This window comes from Heteronotia binoei, chromosome 14 (assembly GCF_032191835.1).
Source record: "Heteronotia binoei isolate CCM8104 ecotype False Entrance Well chromosome 14, APGP_CSIRO_Hbin_v1, whole genome shotgun sequence".
In the NCBI taxonomy this organism is placed as follows: Eukaryota; Metazoa; Chordata; class Lepidosauria; order Squamata; family Gekkonidae; genus Heteronotia; species Heteronotia binoei.
Window position 1 is genome coordinate 70,832,769 of NC_083236.1, and position 21,260 is coordinate 70,854,028.

The window sequence follows — 21,260 nt, forward strand, 5'->3', positions numbered from 1 at the left end:
TAAGAACATAAGAGAAGCCATGTTGGATCAGGCCAATGGCCCCTCCAGACCAACACTCTGTGTCACACAGTGGCCAAAAAAACCAAGTGCCATCAGAAGGTCTACCAGTGGGGCCAGGACACTAGAAGCCCTCCCACTGTGCCCCCCACAAGCACCAAGAACACAGAGCATCACTACCCCACACCTAAGAATATCAGGGAAACCCTGCTGGATCAGGCCAATGGCCCATCCAGCCCAACACTTTGTGTCACATAGTGGCCAAAAACCAGGTGCCATCAGGAGGTCCACCAGTGGGGCCAGGACACTAGAAGCCCTCCCACTGTGTCCCCCTCAAGCACCAAGAATACAGAGCATCACTGCCCCAGACATAAGAGCATAAGAGAAGCCCTGATGGGTCAGACCAATGGCCCATTCAGTCCAACACTGCGTCACACAGTGGCCAAAAAAACCCAGGGGCCATCAGGAGGTCCATCAGTGGGGCCAGGACACTAGAAGCCCTCCCACTGTGCCCCCCCTGCACCAAGAATACAGAGCATCACTGCCCCAGACAGAGTTCCATCAATATGCTATGGCTAAGAGCCAATGATGAACCTCTGCTCCAGATGATGATCCAATCCCCTCTTGAAGCAATGCTTGTAGCCATCACCACCTCCTGTGGCAGTGAATTCCACATGTTAATCACCCTGTGGGTGAAGAAGGACTTCCTTTTATCCATTCTAACCCGACTGCTGAGCAATTTCATTGAGTGCTCACAAGTTCTTGTGAGAAGGGAGAAAAGTACTTCTTTCTCTACTTTCTCCATCCCAGGAATAATCTTGTAAACCTCTACCATGTCACCTCGCAGTCGAAGTTTCTTCAAGCTAAAGAGCCCCAAGCGTTTTAACCTTTCTTCATAGGGAAAGTGTTCCAGCCCTTTAATCATTCTAGTAGCCTTTTTCTGGACTTTTTCCAATGATATAATACCCTTTTTGAGTTGTGACCAGAATTGTACACAGTACTCCAAATGAGGCTGCACCATTGATTTATACAGGGGCATTATGATACTGGCTGGGTTGGTTTCAATTCCGATTGGTTTTCAATTCACCAGCGGGCAGCTGCACTGACCCAAAAGCCTGCTGCAGAGAATAACACAGTGCAACTCAGAGACCAAGGGCTGTTAAGCTCAACAGCAAGAGTTTAACTGACACACAGGAGCCAGTTATCGATTGCATTTTAAAGAAGGGCAGTTTCAGTTGTGGGCTGAAAAATATGAGGAACTTCCAGTGCTTTTCCAACATCCATACATCTGGAATCAAGAGCAGCTCATCTACACATGCAAGAGCTTCAAGACCACCCCCACCCCCCACACAGAGCTCTTACCTGCATTCTCCATAGTGCTTGAGCAAACAGCAAACGGCAGAAGGCGTTGCATGCTAATAAAACCTTCAAAGTCTGAAGCAAGCAGGAGAGCTTTTCCTGTAAATGGACCACAACAATAGCAAAATCATCCAGCAAGGCGATCCAAAACTTCAGGCAGTTGCCGGGCCATTAAACTTTTGTTTGATACATTCATACGTTGATATTCTGCATCTATTTACACGCTGCATCTGCATCTATATTTACATACTTCTATCAAGGTATGTTTTAGACTAGAGCATCCTGAAGGAAAGGGGGTCATCTCCCGAGTCTGAAACAAACATTCCTAGACAGGAAGGCCTTCTTGTTCATCAAATTTGGATTAAGAAAGGCTTCACAAAAAACACAAAAATCCCCGTCAAGGATATTATAGAATGTTTTACAGTGCATGAGTTAAAATGAAAACAGCACCATAACCTTGAAAAGCAAATTATTCAGCAGTCAGAAAGACAACCACTGAAGCTGCCCTCCGTGAAACAAACACCACTGAAAGCAGCTAGATCTGAGGCCAGGATCACCTTAGAGAGCAACAAGATTTGGAGGGCAGAAGCTTTCAAGGATCAATCTGACGAATGGAGCTTTGACTCTTGCAAGCTCCTACCCCAAAAATCTCATTGGTCTCTGAGGTTCTCCTGGATTCGAATCTAGCTCTTCTACTGCAGATCAGCACAGCTCCCCTCTGGAACTACCCCTGAAAAGAGTAAGGTTTCATTCCTAGGAGAAATGTACAGGATTCAGCCACCGGTTCTTCTTGATCAAATCTGGTATGAGGAAAAGGAGGAGACAGATATTCTAGGATGGCCTAACCAGGCAGGCAGAATGTTTGAGCCCCAGAACATTACCGCCCCTCTAAACTGAGTTAGTGTGAGCCAGCTCAGCTTTTCAGCCTCTGACTTACACATTTTTGTTTCACCCAAAGGCTATTGTACTGCCACAGGAGGTAGTGCCAGCTACAAGCATAGCCAGCTTCAAGGGGGGATTGGATAAACATACAGAGCAGAGGTCCATCAGTGGCTCTTAGCCACAGGGTATGAATGGAACTCTGTCTGGGGCAGTGATGCTCTGTATTCTTGGTGCTTGGGGGGGACAGTGGGAGGGTTTCTAGTATCCTGGCCCCACTGGTGAACCTCCTGATGGAACTTGGGGTTTTTTGGCCACTGTGTGACACTTAGTGTTGGACTGGATGGGCCATTGGCCTGATCCGACATGGCTTCTCTCATGTTCTTATATGGAACAGAGGTCCATGAGTGGCTATTAGTCACAAGGTATAGAGGGAATGCTGTCTGGGGCAGTGATGCTCTGTATTCTTGGTGCTTGGGGGGGCACAGTGGGAGGGCTTCAAGTCTCCTGGCCCCAGTGGTGGACCTCCTGATGGCACCTGGGTTTTTGGCCACTGTGTGACAACAGAGTGTTGGACTGGATGGGCCACTGGTCTGACCCAACTTAGCTTCTCTTTTCTTATGGTCTCAGCTGAGGAAAAATGGCCCAAGAGCAAACTAATTTATGCAGTAGCTCACAACTTTAATGCCAGCTCACAAAGTAGAATTTTACCTCACAAGACTCCATGGCTTAGAGGGAGTATTGGTTACAAGCCACCAGCCTAAATTTTCATCTGTGGTGAAAACTTTCTTCAACTGATTGCAACTGCTTTACAGAGCTTGCCTCCTGCACACATAAAACCCAGCAGCCACTTCTGGACTGGCTCAGGAGATTATCAACAAAACATGAGGACCTAAAGCCAAAGGCTGGAACCCTGCCCTGGTCAGTGACCCAGATCAGCAATTGACCATCCCGTGCCAACTGCCAACCTGCCTGCAGCGCAAACAGAGGTGAATGCAGCCCAATGAGCCAAAAGGCCCATCACAGTAGGAAGCCCCACACCAAGGCAAAAGTCAGTGGGTGCATGCTCTTCACTTCCTGTGCTGCCAGCTTCAGTCTTTAGCACCACAAAGCCAGAGCCTGCAAGCTGCCTTTCTCTCCCGGTTTTGGTGCAAATGAAAACAGCATTTCCGCCTCACCCTTTGCTCTGCATTCAGTAGCACTGCCTCCCCAGACTCCCCAGAGATCTTTTCAATGTTGGCAGCTGCTGTTCTGGCTGACAAGACTCCTAGCGGCACACCGAGCATGGAGGCTTCTTCCTGCAGAGCAGGAACTAAAGAATAAAAGAAGACAGGAAATTAAGTTTCTATCCACATTTATTTTATTAGAACATTTATATCCTGCCTTTCGTGGTAGTTCAAGGTGGCATAATAGTTTAAAGCATGTTCAATTAAAACAAAAATAAAATTGCAAACCCCAGTTCTCTCCCCACTCTTAGCAGGTGGAATCAAACTGACCCCAGAAGTAGGGAAAAGCTGATAGGCCTTTATTTTCATTTTTCTGCATCTACACGCTTCATGTAACTCTCAATGTTAATAATATCGCTTTGTGTCCCGTGATCTGCTCCCAACCCCACTGCTTGCAATTTGTACTGTGTATTCAAATGGCACTGGGGTCATTTTTACCCCTTGCTGCATTGAGCAGAAATGGTGTAACTGATAAAACTGACACAATTATATCTTTGTGATTTCCTTTGCTGCTCTTCTGTTCCTGTACTGCCGAACAAAAATGCTCAATGGAGTACATTTTTCTCCTTTTGAAGTTGCAGTTATGCTCAATAATGATGACCCCGCCCCCCTGCCCAGGTTTATTTGTTTTTCAGTTTATTTATATGACTTATTTGGGGACTAAGTTGGAGTCCAACAAAGTTTTATTCAGAATGCAAGCTTTCGTGTGCATGCACACTTTGTCAGACAATGGAACGGGGTGCAGCGACAGGAGAAGGTCATAGCTCCTTGGAGGCAGACATGCTTTAAACACACATCGTCCTGAGTTTAATCCCTGGCATCTCCAGTCCACTGCCCAATAGTGGGCAAGCTGGAACAGTAATCTGGTTCACTTATAAGGTGGATTCACATGCCCAGAAAATCACACAAAAAAAGAAATATTAAGAACAAAAGAGAAGCCATGTTGGATCAGGCCAATGGCTCATCCAGTCCAGCACTCTGCCACACAGTGACCAAAAAAACCCAAGTGCCATCAGGAGGTCCACCAGTGGGCCCAGGACATTAGAAGCCTTCCCACTGTTGCCCCTCAGCAAGCACCAAGAATACAGAGATCACTGCCCCAGACAGAGAGTGGCTAATAGCCACTGATGGACCTCTGCTCCATATGTTTATGCAATCCCCTCTTGAAGCTGTCTATGCTTGTAGCCGCCACCACCTCCTGTGGCAGTGAATTTCATGTGTTAATCACCCTTTGCATGAAGGACTTTTATCAGTTCTAACCTGACTGCTCAGCAATTTCATTGAATGTCCACAAGTTCTCATATTGTAAGAAAGGGAGAAAAGTACTTATTTCTCCACGCTCTCTATTCCGTGCATAATCTTGTAAACCTCTATCACGTCACCCCGCAGTCGACATTTCTCCAAGCAAGATAAATAATGCAACTCAGAGCACATGTTTTGTTTGCAGAACATCCCAAGTTTCATTCTTTGCATCTCCTGATGGAAAAACTGAGGCCAGAGGCCATGGAAAGAATCCAGAGCCACCACAACGCTTTGTATCCATACTGCACAAAAGGGACCCAAACACCTTTATCTCACTGAATAAACAAATGTCACATTTAGCTGCGTATCCTAGCAAGACTCATTCTTTTCCACCCACCCGCAAACGATTCTGGAGCTGAGTCTTCATGGCCACCAATACATGAACCGCAGGAATACAATGGCTTATCACCTTCTGAACTTCCCACCTGTTGAAAAGAGAAGAAGCATTTTGGGTTTATTATGCATTTATCGCATGACCTGGTTTTTCACTTGAGCTATTCCACATGTATGTTTACAAAGCGGTTGTGATGACAACCCTCATCTACGGCTCCGAATCATGGGTTTTATACCGTCATCACCTGCGACTCCTTGAGCGCTTTCATCAGCGCTGCCTTCGCACCATCCTCAACATCCACTGGAGTGTCTTTGCGACCAACACTGAAGCCCTCAAGCGGGCGGAGGTTACAAGCATTGCTGTTGAAGACGCAGCTGCACTGGGCAGGGCATATCTCCAGGATGGAAAACTACCACCTTCCCAAGATTGCCCTGTATGGCGAACTTTCCACCGGCCATCGAAATAGAGGAGCACCAAAGAAGAGGTACTCCTTGAAGAAATCCCTTGGTACCTGTTGCATTAACCATCACCAGTGGTCTGACCTAGCCTCAGATCGCAAAGCATGGAGGCACACCATCCACCAGGCTGTCTCTTCCTTTGAGAACGCACGCGTAGCTGGTCTTGAGGACAAAAGGAGATTGAGGAAGAATCGTACTGCTACAGCACCAACCCCAAATCAGACTTTTCCCTGCAGCCACTGTGGCCGGACCTGCCTGTCCCGCATTGGTCTTGTCAGCCACCAGCGAGCCTGCAGCAGACGTGGACTACTGCACCTTTCTTAAATCTTCATTCGCGAAGTCAAGCCGAGAGAGGAAGAGAGATTCCACCTGTAGCATTTTGACAGCCTCAAAATATTTGCACAAACCAACACCACAAGTATTCTTAGAATTTAGAAAGAAAGGCAATGCATCTATTCAGCAGAAACAACCTCCCAGAGAAAGAAAAAACATTCCACAGAATGTAAAGACACACTCAGCCTACACCACTGGATTCAGTGGGGCTTGCTTATGAGAAAAAAGCAGATGCTGTGTTTTATTCAAACCATATCTTTGGACTCAGAGTTCAAAATTATTTACAATATATGTGGTGGGTGTATAAAAACACACTGTAAAGGAAAAGTGGCAGGCACTAGCAAAGTGACTATTCACAAGAGGTTAATACAAGTCATTGCTGTCTCCCACATAGAATTCAACTCCATACATAGATTTTTACTAACCTGATCGTAATGCCAGTCTATCAGGGCCAGTCATTGTAATTAAAACAACAAAACAAAACAGAAATGTAAACCTCACACTCAGCTCTGGCATCTACCCCTCTTACCTCCAGCAAGAGCTCACTCAGATTCTGATGACAATTCAAAAGTCGCAGAGCTGCCTCCTGTAGTTCCTGGGCATTCCTAGGCCCACAGGCCTGTTTCTTGGCTCTTTCCGCTAAAGAGAGAGAAAATATGTTCTTATGCTCTCTTATGTTCTTAATATTGGCCTGAGAAATCAAGCCACGGTTGTTTGAAGTCAGTGTTTTTAGCAAGACCAGCATGAACTAGCTACCTCTGAAACACCTTCTAGAAGAAGACATTCATTTCCTTGGTGCCACTTTCAGGCCTTCAGGAGCCAAGTCCTGGAGGCCACTGAGGCAGTTATTCTGGAGCGTGGGGAGCCAGTGCTTGGGATCTTCCCAGCCTACTGCAACCACTCTGTCAGAGGTCCTCAACATGGCACCCATTGGGACTGTGAGGCCCACCCACAATTTCTTCAATGTCCACCAAGTTTTTAGAAAAAGGGTAGGGCTGTTGCCCAGCAGGGGTTCTGAGTGGCCACTGAAGATCCAAGTGGCAATGCAAATGAAAATAGCCTTTTTTTTCCCAGCAGCACCAACCACCACAGTGTTTATTCTCTCACTCCTATTTCCCAGTGTGTTTCTCAAACCACCCCCTTTCCCCTGCACGTGGGCTTCCTCTGGGTATCCCCTTGGTGGTTGCACTCACCCCTCCCCCCCTTGTCAGAATTCCAAAGGCACACACAGGCTCAAAAAGGTTGAGGACCCCTGCTCCACATGGTGCTGCCACTTCTTAAACCTAAAGACCATGTGCTTCTGAAGCAGGCACCAGATCAGCTCACCCACTGCCAACCTGCACTATGCTGCTGTCATCATACCCACTTGACATGACCAATTAGAACAGGGGTGTCAAACATGCAGCCCTGGGGCCAGATCAGGCCTCCAGAGGGCTCCTATCAGGCCCCAAAACTGGCTGTCATCTGCTTCCTTCTGCATAACAACTTGCTTTGCAAGGCTTGCTCAATCGCACAGGAGCTGCAGAGCAAAACCTCTATTTTCTCTATTGGCTGAGGTTCCTCCCTTGGGAGGAAAGGGGGGAGGAGAGTTTGCTTTGCCAGGCTCTCTCAAGCGCACAGCAGAGCTACTGAGCCAAGCCTCCCTTCCTTCTATTGGCTGAGGCTTCCCCCCCCTTCCTGGGCCCCTGTGGAAGGAAGGAAAGAGCCAGAGCTTCCTTTGCCCAGTTCCCTGGATCCCATGGGAGAAATACAAAGAAGGCACCTTTAAGACCAACAAGTACTAATGTTTTAATCATGCTTTAAGGTTTTTTTTTTTTAAAGAAACCTAATCTTAAATAGATATGCATATGGTTTGGCCAAACATGGTCTGGCCCAACAAGATCTCATTTATGTCAGACTCGGCCCTCATAACAAATGCATTCAATACCCCTGAGTTAGACCCTAAAAGTGTGCTGGATGCTTGCAAGTACCCATCATAATGGCAGCTTACTCTCTGTTGGCTCTGAAAATGTGGAGACCAGGAGTGGACAAACTTGCTTAACGTAAGAGTTATGTAGAATAAACATCAGAGGAAGGAAGGAAGGAAGGAAGGAAGGAAGGAAGGAAGGAAGGAAGGAAGGAAGGAAGGAAGGAAGGAAGGAAGGAAGGAAGGAAGGAAGGAAGGAAGGAAGGAAGGAAGGAAGGAAGGAAGGAAGGAAGGAAGGAAGGAGATAGAAGATAGGTAGGTGATAGTAGATGGATAGAAGATAGAAGACAGAAGATGACAGAAGACAGACAGATAGATAGATAGATGGGGAAGTGGAGGTGGAAAGTAAGCAACTTTAACTTTAAGTGCATTCTCCAAGGTTCCTGCTGGTTTGGCTTGGAGAAGTTATTTAAAGGGACAGATGCCTTCTCCAAGTTGGCTGATGGGGTTGTGGGGGCTTCAAGAGCCACACAACATGTGTGAAAGAGCCATAGTTTGGCCACCTGTAGTCTACACTCAAACATACCCAACTGCATCAGGCCCAAACCAGAACCAAGCCATTGTTTACAGGAAGGAGTCCAAGGAAGCAGGTCCCTGCCCCGTGACGCTCACAATAGTGTCAAGTTGGACCGTAAGGAGGCTGCAGAGGCTTTTACACCTAACTCAGGAGGGAAGGAGAGCAAAGAGATTAAGTCAAAGGCATCCCAGGAAAGGAAGGTTCTGCGGAAGGGAGGAGGGAGCAGGATATCCTGGGGAAAGGGTCATTAGGAGCTGATTTTTTGGGGGGCGGGGGAGAGTCATGACGACACAAAGACTCTCCTTCCTTGAAGGGCTCTCCTCCTTGGAGGTTTTAAACAGAGGCTAGCTGGCCTCTGTGAATTTAGGGGGAGGTATTTGTGAGTTTCCTGCATTGTGCAGGGGGTTGGACTAGATAACCTTGGAGGCCCCTTCCAACTCTATGATTCTATGGCCATTTGACAGCAATGAAGTTTCTGTGAATTTAGGGGGAGACATTTGTGACTTTTCTGCATTGTGCAGGGGTTGGACTCAGGGTTGTTGAACTAATTGGTTGAGGGCTGGATATGACATAAATGAGACCTTGTTGGGCCGGGCAGGCCGCGTCATGCTGGCCCATGGGTGTACCTATTTAAAATTAGGTAGCAGAGAGATTAACTTTTTAAAGGAGACAGATTAACAGGACTAAAGAACTTTTTAATAAACCTGAAAATAAAACATGCCTAAAACATTAGCACTTGTTGGTCTTAAAGGTGCTTTCTTTGTATTTCTCCCATGAGATCCAGGGAACTAGGAAGCTCTGGCTCTTTCCCTCCCTCCCTCCCCCCCCCCCCAGGGGATCCTCAACCAATGGAGGAAATCGAAGTTTTGCTACTCTGCTTCTATGCAATTGAGGAAGCCTTGCAAAGCAAGCTGAGATGCAGAAGCAAGCAAGAGAGAGGGAGAAGGAAGCAGATGACAGCCAGTTGCTGGGGGGGGGGGGGGCGCTGATCCAGCCCCTGGGCCACATGTTGACACCCCTGGCCTAGATGACCCTGGAGGTCCCTTCCAGGTCTAGGATTCCATGATGTTATGATTCTAAGACCAGAAGCCAGAAGGGTGGGCGGGCCACGGGGGGCAGCTCACCCACCCTGCGGCCTCCTGCCTCCTCCCTCAGCAGCCTCGCTTGCTCCAGAGGGGCGCTGCTCGACGAGGCCTCCAGCGAGCCTCTCTTCCCAGGCAGAAGCCGCGAGCGCCGGCCTACCTGGCCGGGCTGTTGTCAGGAAGCATAGGAGGACACAGAGCCGCAGCTTGCCACCACCCCCTCCCTCCCTCCCTCGCGAGAGCGCCTCTGAGCATGCACAGAGCGCTCGACCCAAGGAACCTACCCAGGAGCGCGGAAAGGGGCCGCCTTCCCGCCATCGCTCCGGACTTGCGCGCGCCGCGCTGCCATTGGCTGTCGCACGGCCAACCGGAAGGCGGGGCGGCGGCCATAGCGAGAGTGGCGGTAGAGCCGGGGAGGGCAGGCAGCGGGCGCCATCTTGGTTGTGGCGCTTCCCGGGGCAGCCAGCAAGGCGGCCCTTGGCTCTGTCGGCGGGTTCTGGGTGGGTCTGCCCCTTCTGTAAGGAGGCTGCAGCTGCAGAAAGCGCTTTCGGGAGAAAAGGGCAAGGTGTGAAGTGCTGCACAGTCTCCATCAATGATGAGCCCAATGTTTATTAAAGCATCGGCGCCCCCCCCCCCTCAGGGCGCCTATCAGGCCCCCAAACAACTGGCTGTCATCAGCTTCCTTCTGCATAACGACTTGCTTTGCAAAGCTTGCTCAATCACACAGGCGCTACAGAGCAATGGAGTAGAACAAAATAGGAATCAAGGTGCACCTTTAAGACCAGCCTAGTTTTATTCAGAATGTCAGCTTTCGTGTGCTCTAAGCACACTTCATCAGACGAGGAATCCGGCACAGTGAGCAGAGCCACACATGGCTGGTAGGCAATGGCTCAGAACGTAAAATGGTACAGATTTAAGATCCAATGTGAAGACTGCGTCTTGATAGAGCTGAGATGATGGGCACAGGCAGGCAGGTATATTAGCTGCTTGCTCCAGATCATTATTCAATCAGGCAAAAAGTAGCTTTTTTCACCCAGTCAGAAAATCCACCCTCCACCCTTAGCATAATCCCTCCAGAGCAGTTCTCAAAAGAGCTCTCTCAGCCCCACCTATCTCACAGGGTGGGGAGAGGAAGAGAAAGAGATTGTAAACCACTCCAAGTGAAGGGTGGGGTATCAATCCAGACCTCTTTCTTTATCTCCTTCTACCAACAGACTAACATGGCTACCCATCTTGATCTTTCTTAAAGGGTTTGGCTTTGCTGCCTGCCTGGGATCCTAAAGAGATGAAGATGAGGGCCTGCAATATTGTTTCTTCCTCTTTTTCTCCCCCCACCCCCACCCCCACCCCCACCCCACACCTTGGAGACCTTGAATGTTTGCCAGCTCCTTTGTGGATCTGAGGTTGCTTCTAATAAAAGGTGAGGCCTGGCTTTCGCTTCGAGGCCACCATGGCTACTTGCAACCTCTCCCTCTTCGAGAAGGGATGGCTTTTGCAGTGCTGGGGGTGCAAACACTGGTCTGCACTGAGGCTGCTAGTCCTGCCACACACCACACCGCGAAGGGCTCAGAAAGGCAAAACCGGCCTAGGTATGCCCAGGGGTGGGGTAATAAGGCAACTTCTACTGGCCTCACTGGTATGCTTCTGGTCGCTGGCCACTCCTGGTCCAAAGAAGGAGGGCCTGGCCCTTTGCCAGAGGGCCCAGAAGCGATGGCTGACCCAGAGTGCTTCTTTAGCAGGAATCGCCCTGCAGGCCGGAACTCCTTTGGGACCACTCTCCTTTTTCAAAGGAAGGCCCAGTGTATTCAGCATGCCCTTAGAGAGCACACGAAAGCTTACGTTCTGAATAAAACTAAGTTGGTCTTAAAGGTGCAACTTGACTCCTATTTTGTCCTTCTCTTCTGGTTAGGTTGACACAACATCTGTGCCAAAGGCAGGAAGAAACGATAAGCATCTATAAATATTGGAACTGTAAATAATGATGGGGTAGGAAAGGAATTTCTTCAAGGGCTGGGAGCAAGTGAGTGATGAAATTAAGGGGAAGCCACTGGGCTTGTTTGTGACCCAGAGAAGATATTCCTCTTTCTCAGGTGCTCCAGAGACTGCCCAGGAAGCTGCAGGTGAGCTGGGAACGATGCTGCATTTTGGGTCCGCTGTGGTCTCTTTGCTCTGCGAGAGGCTGAAGGTCCAAGAATGCAGCCCCCACTTGTTCAGAGCAGCAGCCAAGATCAGAGAACAATTTGCTTTTTCTGACAGGCTGGTCAAGTCTCCAGACAGGCCTCTGCAGCCCACCGCAAGGAAGGAGGAGGCCTGGGCAGGAGAGGAGAGGAGAAGAGGCACTGCAGAGACCCCAACCAGCGGAGCTGCAGGACTGGCAGTTCTGCAAGACCAGGAGAGCCAGAATTCAGCTCAGGGTCTCTGAGGAGGGTATTCAGCAGTGCAGCAAAGCCTCTGCTGGCCCACGGTCCCTGCTTCCAGGACAGAGGCTGGCCCATCTTGCGGAGGCTTCTGCACACCTCCAAGCTGGCCAGAAGAGAAAAGTGAGAGGCGGGCAGGAATGAGATCCCAGAGGCAGCAGAAGCCCGTGGGGGCAGGGCATCTGTGCATCACTGCCTCTCTTCAACATGTTGCATAAAGAACTGAAGCACCATCCTCTGCAAGTTTACTCAGGAGTAAGGCCTATGGTGTTCTGTAAAGCTTTCTCCTCCTAAGCCTGTACAGGTTTGTAGCTGAGCTGCCTCCATGGACGTAAGCAGGGGTCCTTTTGTAAAAAAAAAAAAAAAGGTTGCAGAGCTCATTAGCATATACTGCCCCCCCCCCCAGCCAAAAGCAACCCAATGCAGAAAGGAGAGCTCCGGGCAAGCAAGGCCTTCTTGGGCTGACTAGAGATCCAGCCAGCCCAAGCAGGCTTTGCTCGCCTGGGCCGCACCCCCAGTTAAAAGGCCACCAAACCACCCACTGCCCAAAATCACGTAAGAAGTGGAGAAAGAGTGGTGTGGGCTTCTCCAGGGGTTAATTAGTGCTTCTGGGGGTGTGGCAAAACCCTTGGGGGCTGGCTGGCTCTGCCAGCTCTCCTAATCCAGGGATTGTCATGCAGCTGCACCTATTATTCAGTGGACAAGATAGGTGGGGAGGAAGGGGGAACCATCAGAAAGGTTCAGGAGCTCCTGTGAGCTCCTGCTGAATCTGAGGCTTGGACCATAATCACACTGATTTCAGCTTACCCAATTCTGCTGACAGTTGCCTTTTCGATTGCTTCTGTCTCAGTCCGCGTAAAATATCAGCCTCTTGAAGAAGATGCACCTCTCCATTTGGGACTTACAGCTGTGCCCTTTATGCTCACCCCCAGTCACCTCTTGGAACCCACTGCCTGATGCTTACAGAGTCCCAGATCACAGGCCCCCAGCATAAGGACCCATTCCAAAATATCCAACTATCCAGATAAACATGCTTACTATAGCAGCTTGCATGGTTACAATGAGTTTCTTTCCTTGGATGTAATGAGTATGTATTTTTATATGAGTGATTTGGCTGTATGTTAATTTCAGTTTTTATATTAGTTCTAATATAAGTTACAGCCAAGAAGAAGGATTTACAGAAACATGAAGTTTCAGGATTCATGTTGCCATTTATTTTTGGGAAGAAATACAGCTATTTTCAGTCTGACAATGCTTACTGGTCAATTGCATCACCGGCTGGAAATTCTGGCGGTTGCTCCAATAACGAGGAAGAGCAAAGATTCCAGGATGCACTAAGTTCGTTATTCGGGACTGCAATTTGAGGACTTTATATAAGTATTCATGGACTTGAATAATATACGAAATGAGCTTGTGAATTGTGCTATACTTTGTGCTTCATTCTATGAATGTAATAGAATACAGGTTTGAAATAACGGAAAGGTTCCCTGAAGAGATTCCCCCCCCCCAGCAATTTTTGTGCTTGTTTACTCTGAGCAGGGCAGTGATGCAGCATGGGTCACCTTTAAGGGTGGTGAAATCAGTGAGAAAAGAGGCACATGCCATTTAGAGAGGCAGCCGAGCCCCACTGCATCCATGGGAGTGACCTCCCAATTCCTTCCTGAGGCCTGGCAGCATCCTTACAGAGGAGACTTGCATTCCTTTGAGACTTGTCCTGCTCATCCTCCCCCTCTCCTGCTTGTCATCGTTACACACACCCCACTGCTGAATCAGCTTCCTTCTTCTGCCTCCTTTGGATGAGGGCTGAGAACTTTTAAAGCCAAACTCCCTGCTCTTTTTTTTTTTTTATGCCTCCTGCCTGTCAGCCAGACACCTCCCCACAGCAAGTCCTGCAGGGCCTTTAAAGTCATGGCCTCATTCAGGCCCCACCAATCAGCTGAACTGAGTTTGCTTATTAGTTTTGCTTGTGCTCTGCAAGCAGCTTGCCTGTGGCAATTGGTGCTCCTTTTGGCTGATTCTTCTCTGCTGAGCTGGGCTTGATGGACTGTGTTGTAGGTATGTGATGGCTACTGAGCGTGGGCATCCGCCACATGTGTTTTAGTTTTGCTTGGGGCCTACCTGATATCAAAATATTCTTGGGAGGTAGTTCCCTAATTCATGTGCTCTTTCTGCCCTTCATGGGGCCATCCCCCCCCCCCCCCCAGTCTATTGAGTTATGGGGAATTAACCCAGCTATTCCAGACTAGTTGAAATATCATTTGAATAGACAGTTGCCCCATGCTGTAGTTTCCACAGCATAGGCCAGGTTTGCATATAAGGTAATCAAAGAGCTTCTTCCTGGTTGGAGTGGACAAAGGATTTCTTGTGACTTATTTTAACTGTTTTTCATATGTATTTCCCTAAGCACTGATGTGCATCTTTCAGCCATGAATAATCTGATCTCATCAGTAAATTGACTCATTGTTTTTATCAGTTCTTTTTTACATCCTGTATCTTGGCATGTTCTTGGTAACTTTCTCTTTTGTTTTTTCAGCAAGATCTCTCTTGAATCAGTGATCCCTAGGGCTTGGATAGCATCTATTGGTTTTGGGGAACTTCTATGTTTCCACACAGGGACAGCTTTTTTTGAGAGCCAGCTTGGTGTGGTGGTTTAGTGTGCGGACTCTTATCTGGGAGAACCGGGTTTGATTTCCCACTCCTCCGCTTGCAGCTGCTGGAATGGCCTTGGGTCAGCCATAGCTCTGGCAGAGGCTGTCCTTGAAAGGGCAGCTGCTGTGAGAGCCCTCTCAGCCCCACCCATCTCACAGGGTGTCTGTTGTGGGGAAAGAGGATAAAAGAGATTGTAAACTGAGACTTCTTTGGCTAGTGAAGGGAGGAGTATAAATCCAATTTCTCTTTCTCTTCCTCCTCCTCAGTGCTGTAGCTACCCTGCCCATCCCCCAGCAGCAGCCACCCCCTCCCCTCAGCCACCAACACTGTTGACATTTTTAATGTCAGCACTGGAATATCATTACATCACTGTAACATTATATTATATCAATAGATGGCTCAAGTTATCTGAAATCTCTGCTTTTATTTTTAAGTAGGTCTCTATTTCCTTCCTTTGCGGAGAGAGATGCCTTTCTGCTTATATCTCTGCAATGGAAGAGACAAGAGGCCTTTTAAAATAAAAGCTGGGACTTCAGAGAACCTGGTAGGCATATCTGTAGAACACGACATGGATAGAATGATGTTCTTGTTGTTCCAATTAAAAAAATTAAAAGCCCCCAAGAGTCAAGGGAAAGGAATGGCCGCTACAGTAGCCATCCAGGTATTAACGGTGATTTGTGCCTAAGCTCCTGAGTAAATCAGGTTTGAGAAAGCCCAGGAAACCCCAGGAGGTGCACAAATGTGCCAAGATTTTGTGAGAAAGCAGGTGGGAAAACATGTTTCCCTGAGAACATTGGAATAGTCAGCTTGTCCAGTCTTCCAATAGCTTCCTTAAAAAGATGTGGGGGAACAAAAGGCAGATTCAGTTGGGGTTGCATCTTTAAAGGGTTACACCATCCTTCCTTCTCCTGCTTGGTGTACTTTTTTCATGTTACAGAATGACCTCATGGGGAGGGTGTGTGTGCATGCAGCATGGTTTGCTCATGATCTCACAGACAACTCCTCACGTGCCTCTGAGAATCTGGCAGCTGCATTCCACACAGCATGTCAATTGCAATTAGTGCCTTTGCCCGATTCTTCCCACCACACACATTTAATTGCGAAGACTTTGCCGTGTCCCTGGACTGAAGTGCTGTTTTTAGGAAAGACCTGCAGACTGTGAGAAAAACGATGGGAGGCCAAAGAAAACAGAAGTCTCGGGGCATCTTAAAAACCTACAAAATTAATCCCAGAACAAAGTTTTAGTCCAGTGGCCTTCTTTAGGATCGAGGAAGTTTTATTCTGGATCCACAGGGGTACTCTGGGTATACTTCGTCTACCGCTGGACTCAAACTTTGTGGCTTCAGACCAACACAACTACCCACCTGAACCCAACATTTATCCCAGTGTGAGCATTGGGAAGTCTGAGCTCACTTCCTTAGAGACAATGGGCAGAAAGAAAATCATTTGCCTCCTTTTAAGAAAGTGGCAGAGGAGTCCCCTCTTAAAGGGAGGGGCCCCTGGACTTCTGCTTTGGCTTCTGGTACACGGAGCAAACATGGCTGCCCCTCTGCAACTGGGTGCTTTCAGAGACAGGTGGTCCTTTCTCTTGCTCCTCATAAGAACGTGAGAGAAGCCCTGTCGGATCAGGCCAGTGGCCCATCCAGTCCAACACTCTGTGTCACACAGGGGCCAAAAAACCCCACAACCCTCAATTAGCAGGCTAGGATCTTGACAGGGGGTGAGCAGGAAAGGGCTGCGGTGGGGGGGGGAGGGGGGTGTCTCCAAAGGCCAGGCTCTCAGTTTTCCTGGATGACTGAAGAAGGTGGTATTGGATTTATATCCTGCCCTCCACTCCGAGGACTCTCGGAGTGGCTCACAATCTCCTTTCTCTTCTTCCCACACAACAGACACCCTGTGAGGTGGGAGGGGCTGAGAGGGCTCTCACAGCAGCTGCCCTTTCAAGGACAACCTCTGCCAGAGCTCTGGCTGACCCAAGGCCATTCCAGCAGCTGCAAGTGGAGGAGTGGGGAATCCAACCCGGTTCTCCCAGATAAGAGAGCTCTGGCTGACCCAAGGCCATTCCAGCAGCTGCAAGTGGAGGAGTGGGGAATCCAACCCGGTTCTCCAGATAAGAGAGCTCTGGCTGACCCAAGGCCATTCCAGCAGGTGCAAGTGGAGGAGTGGGGAATCCAACCCGGTTCTCCCAGATAAGAGTCTGCACACTTAACCACTACACCAGGGCAAGGGAAGTGTTGTCAGACAGGCCCCTAGAGAAGGGGGCTCTCCTCCCAGTCCTTCACAGAAGAGCAATGAGGCCGGCTCTGCCAGAAGAGATGCTAGAGGCTGGGGAAGGGGGTGCTAGGATGAGCATGCCTCTGGGCATGAACAGAGTGCCACTTGAAAGCCAATGTGGTGTAGCGGTTAAGACTATTGGAGACCCCAGGTGGAATCCCCACGGGTGCCCTGGAAGCTCGCTGGGTGCCCTTTGGCCGCTCACATCCCCTCAGCCTAGCCTACCTGGCAAGGTTGCCCTAAGGATAAAGGGGAGGAGAGGAAAACAAGGTGAGCTGTTTGGGGCAGCCTGGCACAAAGGAGTCCAGTGCAGAACAGCTGCCTGCCTGGGATATTCTGGAGTCCTCCTGCCCCTTCCTGCTGGAGACCAGCAGGCTTAATGCGTTGTCTGCTGTTTGGGGGGGGGGGCTGCGGCTGCGCTCCCCCCTCCCTCGGTGGCCTCTTTCTGCCCAACCGGGGAGGGGGCGAGGGGGTCTGGGCCGGCCAGGTAGTCCTTGAGGGGGGCGCTGCGCTCCCTCTCCTCTTTTCCCCGGGGGCCTCTGCACATGGTCAGAGGCGGGAGCGTCGGCGCTGGGGGCGGGCGCTGCGGCTGGTGCGAAGCGGGCAGGCAGGCAGGCGTGGAGAGGCGCGGCTGAGCCGTCCCCTTTCTCGCCGCCCTCCTCCTCCCCCCGGTGCCCAGGCTGGCCGGCAGGAGCAGCGGCGGCGCTGTTATGGGAACGGGCCCGACTCTCCTCCTCGGGAGGCGCCCATGATGGGGCTGCGGCGATGGCCCGGGCAGCGGCGGCGGGGCAGCCGTCGAGGGGCGCCGAGGAGGAGCGCGGCGGCGGCGGCGGCGGGAGCGGCGGCGGGAGCGAGGCGCTGTCGCTGGCCGAGGTGCTGAAGGCGTACGAGCAGCCGGTGAACGAGGAGCAGGCGTGGGCGCTCTGCTTCCAGTGCAGCCGCGGGCTGGGCGGCGCCGAGCCGGGCTGGGGACCCGCCGGCCGCATCCGCGACCCCGAAGACATCCTGCTCCGCAAAGACGGCACCGTCTGGGCGCGCGGCGAGCACGGCACCGCAGGTAGGGCGGGCGGGCGGGCGGGGGGGGGCGCTGCAATGCGGGCCGGCCGGACTGGCCCTGGGGCGTCGCCTGCGGAGAGAACCCCACCCCCTTGCCCGGGGCCTCGCCTAAACTCCCTCCCGGGCGCTTCCTTCCCGCCCCCCCCCCCCCCGACTTGCATTCCTTGGAGGCTTTTCGGGGAAATCAGCAACCCCCCGCCCGCCCCGCCACACACACACTTTGCAAAGTGCTGGGCATTGGGGAAGGGGCAGCCGGCTGCCGTGGAATGTGGGCGCCTCCTCGCTTGGGGGGAGCCCCCCTTTCTCCCCCGACAGAAGCCTTCCCCTTTGGGGCAGAGAGCTGACCAAGAAGGAGTCCTGCTGCCATCTCCGGGAGGGTTTCCCAGCCAGGAGCTTAAGGCCTCCTGGGAATCTGGAGCCGGCAGGGCAAAGGTGGCCAATAAGGGAGGGAGGGATTTCTGGCCCGGGCAAGCAGAGCAAAGCTGGAGCACCCACACATGCGAGGGGGTGGAGGCCTTTGAGGGCAAGCCCTTGGGGGAGAGGCCGGCCTGTGTTTTGGGGTCTCAGGGTGTCTAGTGTGTAGGCGCCAGCAGGTCAGAGCTGTATGGAGGGAAGGTTCTGTTCCAGTGAATAAGAGACATCAGTGTGGAGTTCATGCATGGGGGGCGGGGATTGAAAAGAGGGGCAAAGGTGGTGAAGCAGCTCCTCTTCCTGGTCTAGAGCAAAAAAGAAGCCGCTCCCCTTCCTGGTCTAGAGCGAAACTGGTTTGCTCTGTGCTAAAGGCAAGGGCAGGCCCAGCCCAGGTCCAAAGGGCAACTGTGCAGTTCCTTGTGAAGCAGTCCAGTGCCCGCATGCCACCAGTTAGATGCCAGCTTCTGCAGGGCAGGTGGTTCCAGATGGTCCAAGCAAAAGAGCCAGGCAGTCCCCTGCAGTGGTCCCATGCAAATGCCAGTCAGTGAATCAGTTTGGTGTCCTGGTGAAGTGTGCGGTCTCTTCTCTGGGAGAACCGGGTTTGATTCCCCACTCCTCCGCTTGCACCTGTTGGGATGGCCTTGGGTCAGCCAGAGCTCTGGCAGAGGTTGTCCTTGAAAGGGCAGCTGCTATGAGAGATATCACAGCCCCACCCACCTCACAGGGTGCCTGTTGTGGGGGAGGAAAGGAAAGGAGATTGTGAGCCACTCTGAGAGTCTTCGGAGTGGAGGGCAGGATATAAATCCAATATCTTCTTCTTCTTCCCAGCCCTGAAACTCTGGGGGCAGTCAAACCTCTGGGCTATGGGGTGTGTCATAAAGCCAAGTGTAGGAAGCATGGACAGATGACTAGGCTAACAGGGTCTGAGTGGTCTGTGGCATGCATTGAAAGTCCCTTTTTCTATAGGAACAGGCCTGAGTGTGGGTGCACAGCCTTCTGCTCTGGCAGCTGCAATGCGTTTGTTAAAGGGCAGATTAAAAGTTAACATGCTTTTAAAATGGTTTTTAGTGCGAGTGGTCAGATGACACTCGGTTAGAGCATCACAAAGCTGTGTGTTGTGGTAAAAGGACAGACATGTTGTGCCCTTCTAAATTTATATGTGTGTGTGTGTGTTTACACCCTGAGCTGCTATCGGGCACTTTGAGGAAGCGTGCAGTGTTATAAAAAGAAAACCAGCTCAGGAAAAGCAAGCTGGTAGCACTTGTGTTCCATCACAGAGCTCTGAATTCTGCCTTCTTTCTCCCCACTGCTTCCGCAGTCCCTGCTTCCTGTGCCCCAGTGGGAGGGGCAGGGCTCCTGGGCCTTGGATTCTCTTTATTGCTCTGGCACAGAGGTTGGTCAAAGTGGTCCCTTGGCATGCTTATGAGGAGTGTCTAATTATGCCAGCAGCTTGCCATTCTGGGTGTCTAATTATGCGACACTTGCCATTCTGGGTGACACTAACACCTTTGGAGGCAGGTGAGAGCAGAGAAGGGCCTCCCTTGTCTCACCTTGCCCTCTGGGACAGGGAAATGGTCCAGCCCAAAAGGGGAGGGGGGAGCAAGAGGTGGAGAGGCAGATCTGGGGGGGGGCAGGACAGCAGGAGCTGGGGGCTCAGTGCCTTGTGCAGCAGATGAGACATGTTCAGCAAGGATGCTGCCGTGTGGTTTGTGGGAGAGGGGAGCCCTCGCCTACAGTGTTGTGCCCATATTGGTCCGCCCTCACTGGCATATCAGGAGGCAGAGACAGGAAACAATGCCAAGGCAGAGGCGGAGGGAAACACTTCAAGCTAGGACGAAGTGCATAAGTAGTTTAGTTTCTTTGCTTTATAACCCGCCCTCCCCGCTGAAGCAAGCTCCGGGCGGCTCACAAACAGAATAGAATAACAACAAAAACAGTTAAACATTAAAACAAACAGTTTAAAACAGTTGAAACAATGTGGTGCTAATTCCGTATGATTTAGGGTGGCATTCTGTGTTCTTGGACATCCAGTTGGATCTGATATTGTGGCCGTGGCCGTCAGTCAGTTAAAAGCTAACTGGAATAATATCGTCTTGCAAGCCCTGTGGAAGTGGGAGGGTCCCGCAAGGCCCTGACCTCCTCAGGCAGTTGAATATGAATATATGAACCTCTGAAACTGCCCTCTACTGAATCAGACCCTCCTGGGTCCATCAAAGTCAGTCTTGTCTACTCAGACTGGCAGCGGCTCTCCAGGGTCTCCAGCTGAGGTTTTTCACGCCTATTTGCCTGGACCCTTTTTAGTTGGAGATGCCGGGGATTGAACCTGGGACAGCCTGCTTATCAAGCAGATGCTCTACCACTGAGCCATCATCCCTCTCCTAATATGAACATATGAAGCTGCCTTCTACTGAATCAGACCCTCAGTCCATCAAAGTCAGTCTTGTCCATTCAGACTGGCAGCAGCTCTCCAGGGTCCCCAGCTGAGGTTTTCCACGCCTACTTGCCTGGACCCTTTTTAGTTGGAGATGCCGGGGATTGAACCTGGGACCTTCTGCTTACCAAGCAGATGTTCTACCACTGAGCCACCATCCCTCCCCACTGGTTCCACCAATGGGGGGCAGCAATGGAGAAGGTTCTTTCTCTAGTTTTCAGTCTTGCCTCCCTCAGCCTGGAGATCAATAATAGATTTTGTGTTCCAGATCTAAATACCCTCTGGGGAACACGTGGGGAGAGACGGTCTCTAAGGCAGGCAGGTCCTCGGCTATATAGGGCTTTAAAGGTAATAGCCAGCACTTTGTAGCGAATCCAGTATACCACCAGCAGACAGTGCAGCATCTGCAGTCCGGGCTGTACATGCTCCTTTAATAGAGTCAAGTCACAACGGACTTCTGGTGACCTCAGTGAGGGGCTTTCAAGGCCAGTGGGAACCAGAGCTGGATGGCCGTGGCCTTCCTCTGCAGAGTCTTCCATAGGGATCTCCCTTCCAAGGACCAATTCTGC

At 50.7% G+C, this 21,260-nt stretch overlaps 2 protein-coding genes across 2 annotated transcripts in view; one reads left to right on the plus strand and one right to left on the minus strand.

Annotated features, from left to right (window-relative positions):
• Positions 1–17,340, minus strand: part of FANCA (FA complementation group A) — a 63,897-nt gene extending 46,557 nt beyond the window's left edge. The window contains exons 1-8 of the mRNA XM_060253868.1: positions 17,248–17,340; positions 11,502–11,763; positions 9,738–9,997; positions 9,496–9,622; positions 6,418–6,527; positions 5,101–5,188; positions 3,414–3,547; positions 1,360–1,455 (exon numbers count right to left, since the gene is read on the minus strand). Of these exons, the coding sequence (XP_060109851.1) occupies positions 1,360–1,455; positions 3,414–3,547; positions 5,101–5,188; positions 6,418–6,527; positions 9,496–9,622; positions 9,738–9,997; positions 11,502–11,763; positions 17,248–17,340 (1,170 nt within the window). The remainder of the gene's footprint in view (positions 1–1,359; positions 1,456–3,413; positions 3,548–5,100; positions 5,189–6,417; positions 6,528–9,495; positions 9,623–9,737; positions 9,998–11,501; positions 11,764–17,247) is intronic.
• Positions 17,341–17,578: 238 nt separating this feature from the next.
• The window catches only part of SPIRE2 (spire type actin nucleation factor 2), a 37,714-nt gene continuing 34,032 nt past the window's right edge, over positions 17,579–21,260 (plus strand). The window contains exon 1 of the mRNA XM_060254261.1: positions 17,579–17,850. The gene's annotated coding sequence lies outside the window, so the exon portion shown is untranslated. The remainder of the gene's footprint in view (positions 17,851–21,260) is intronic.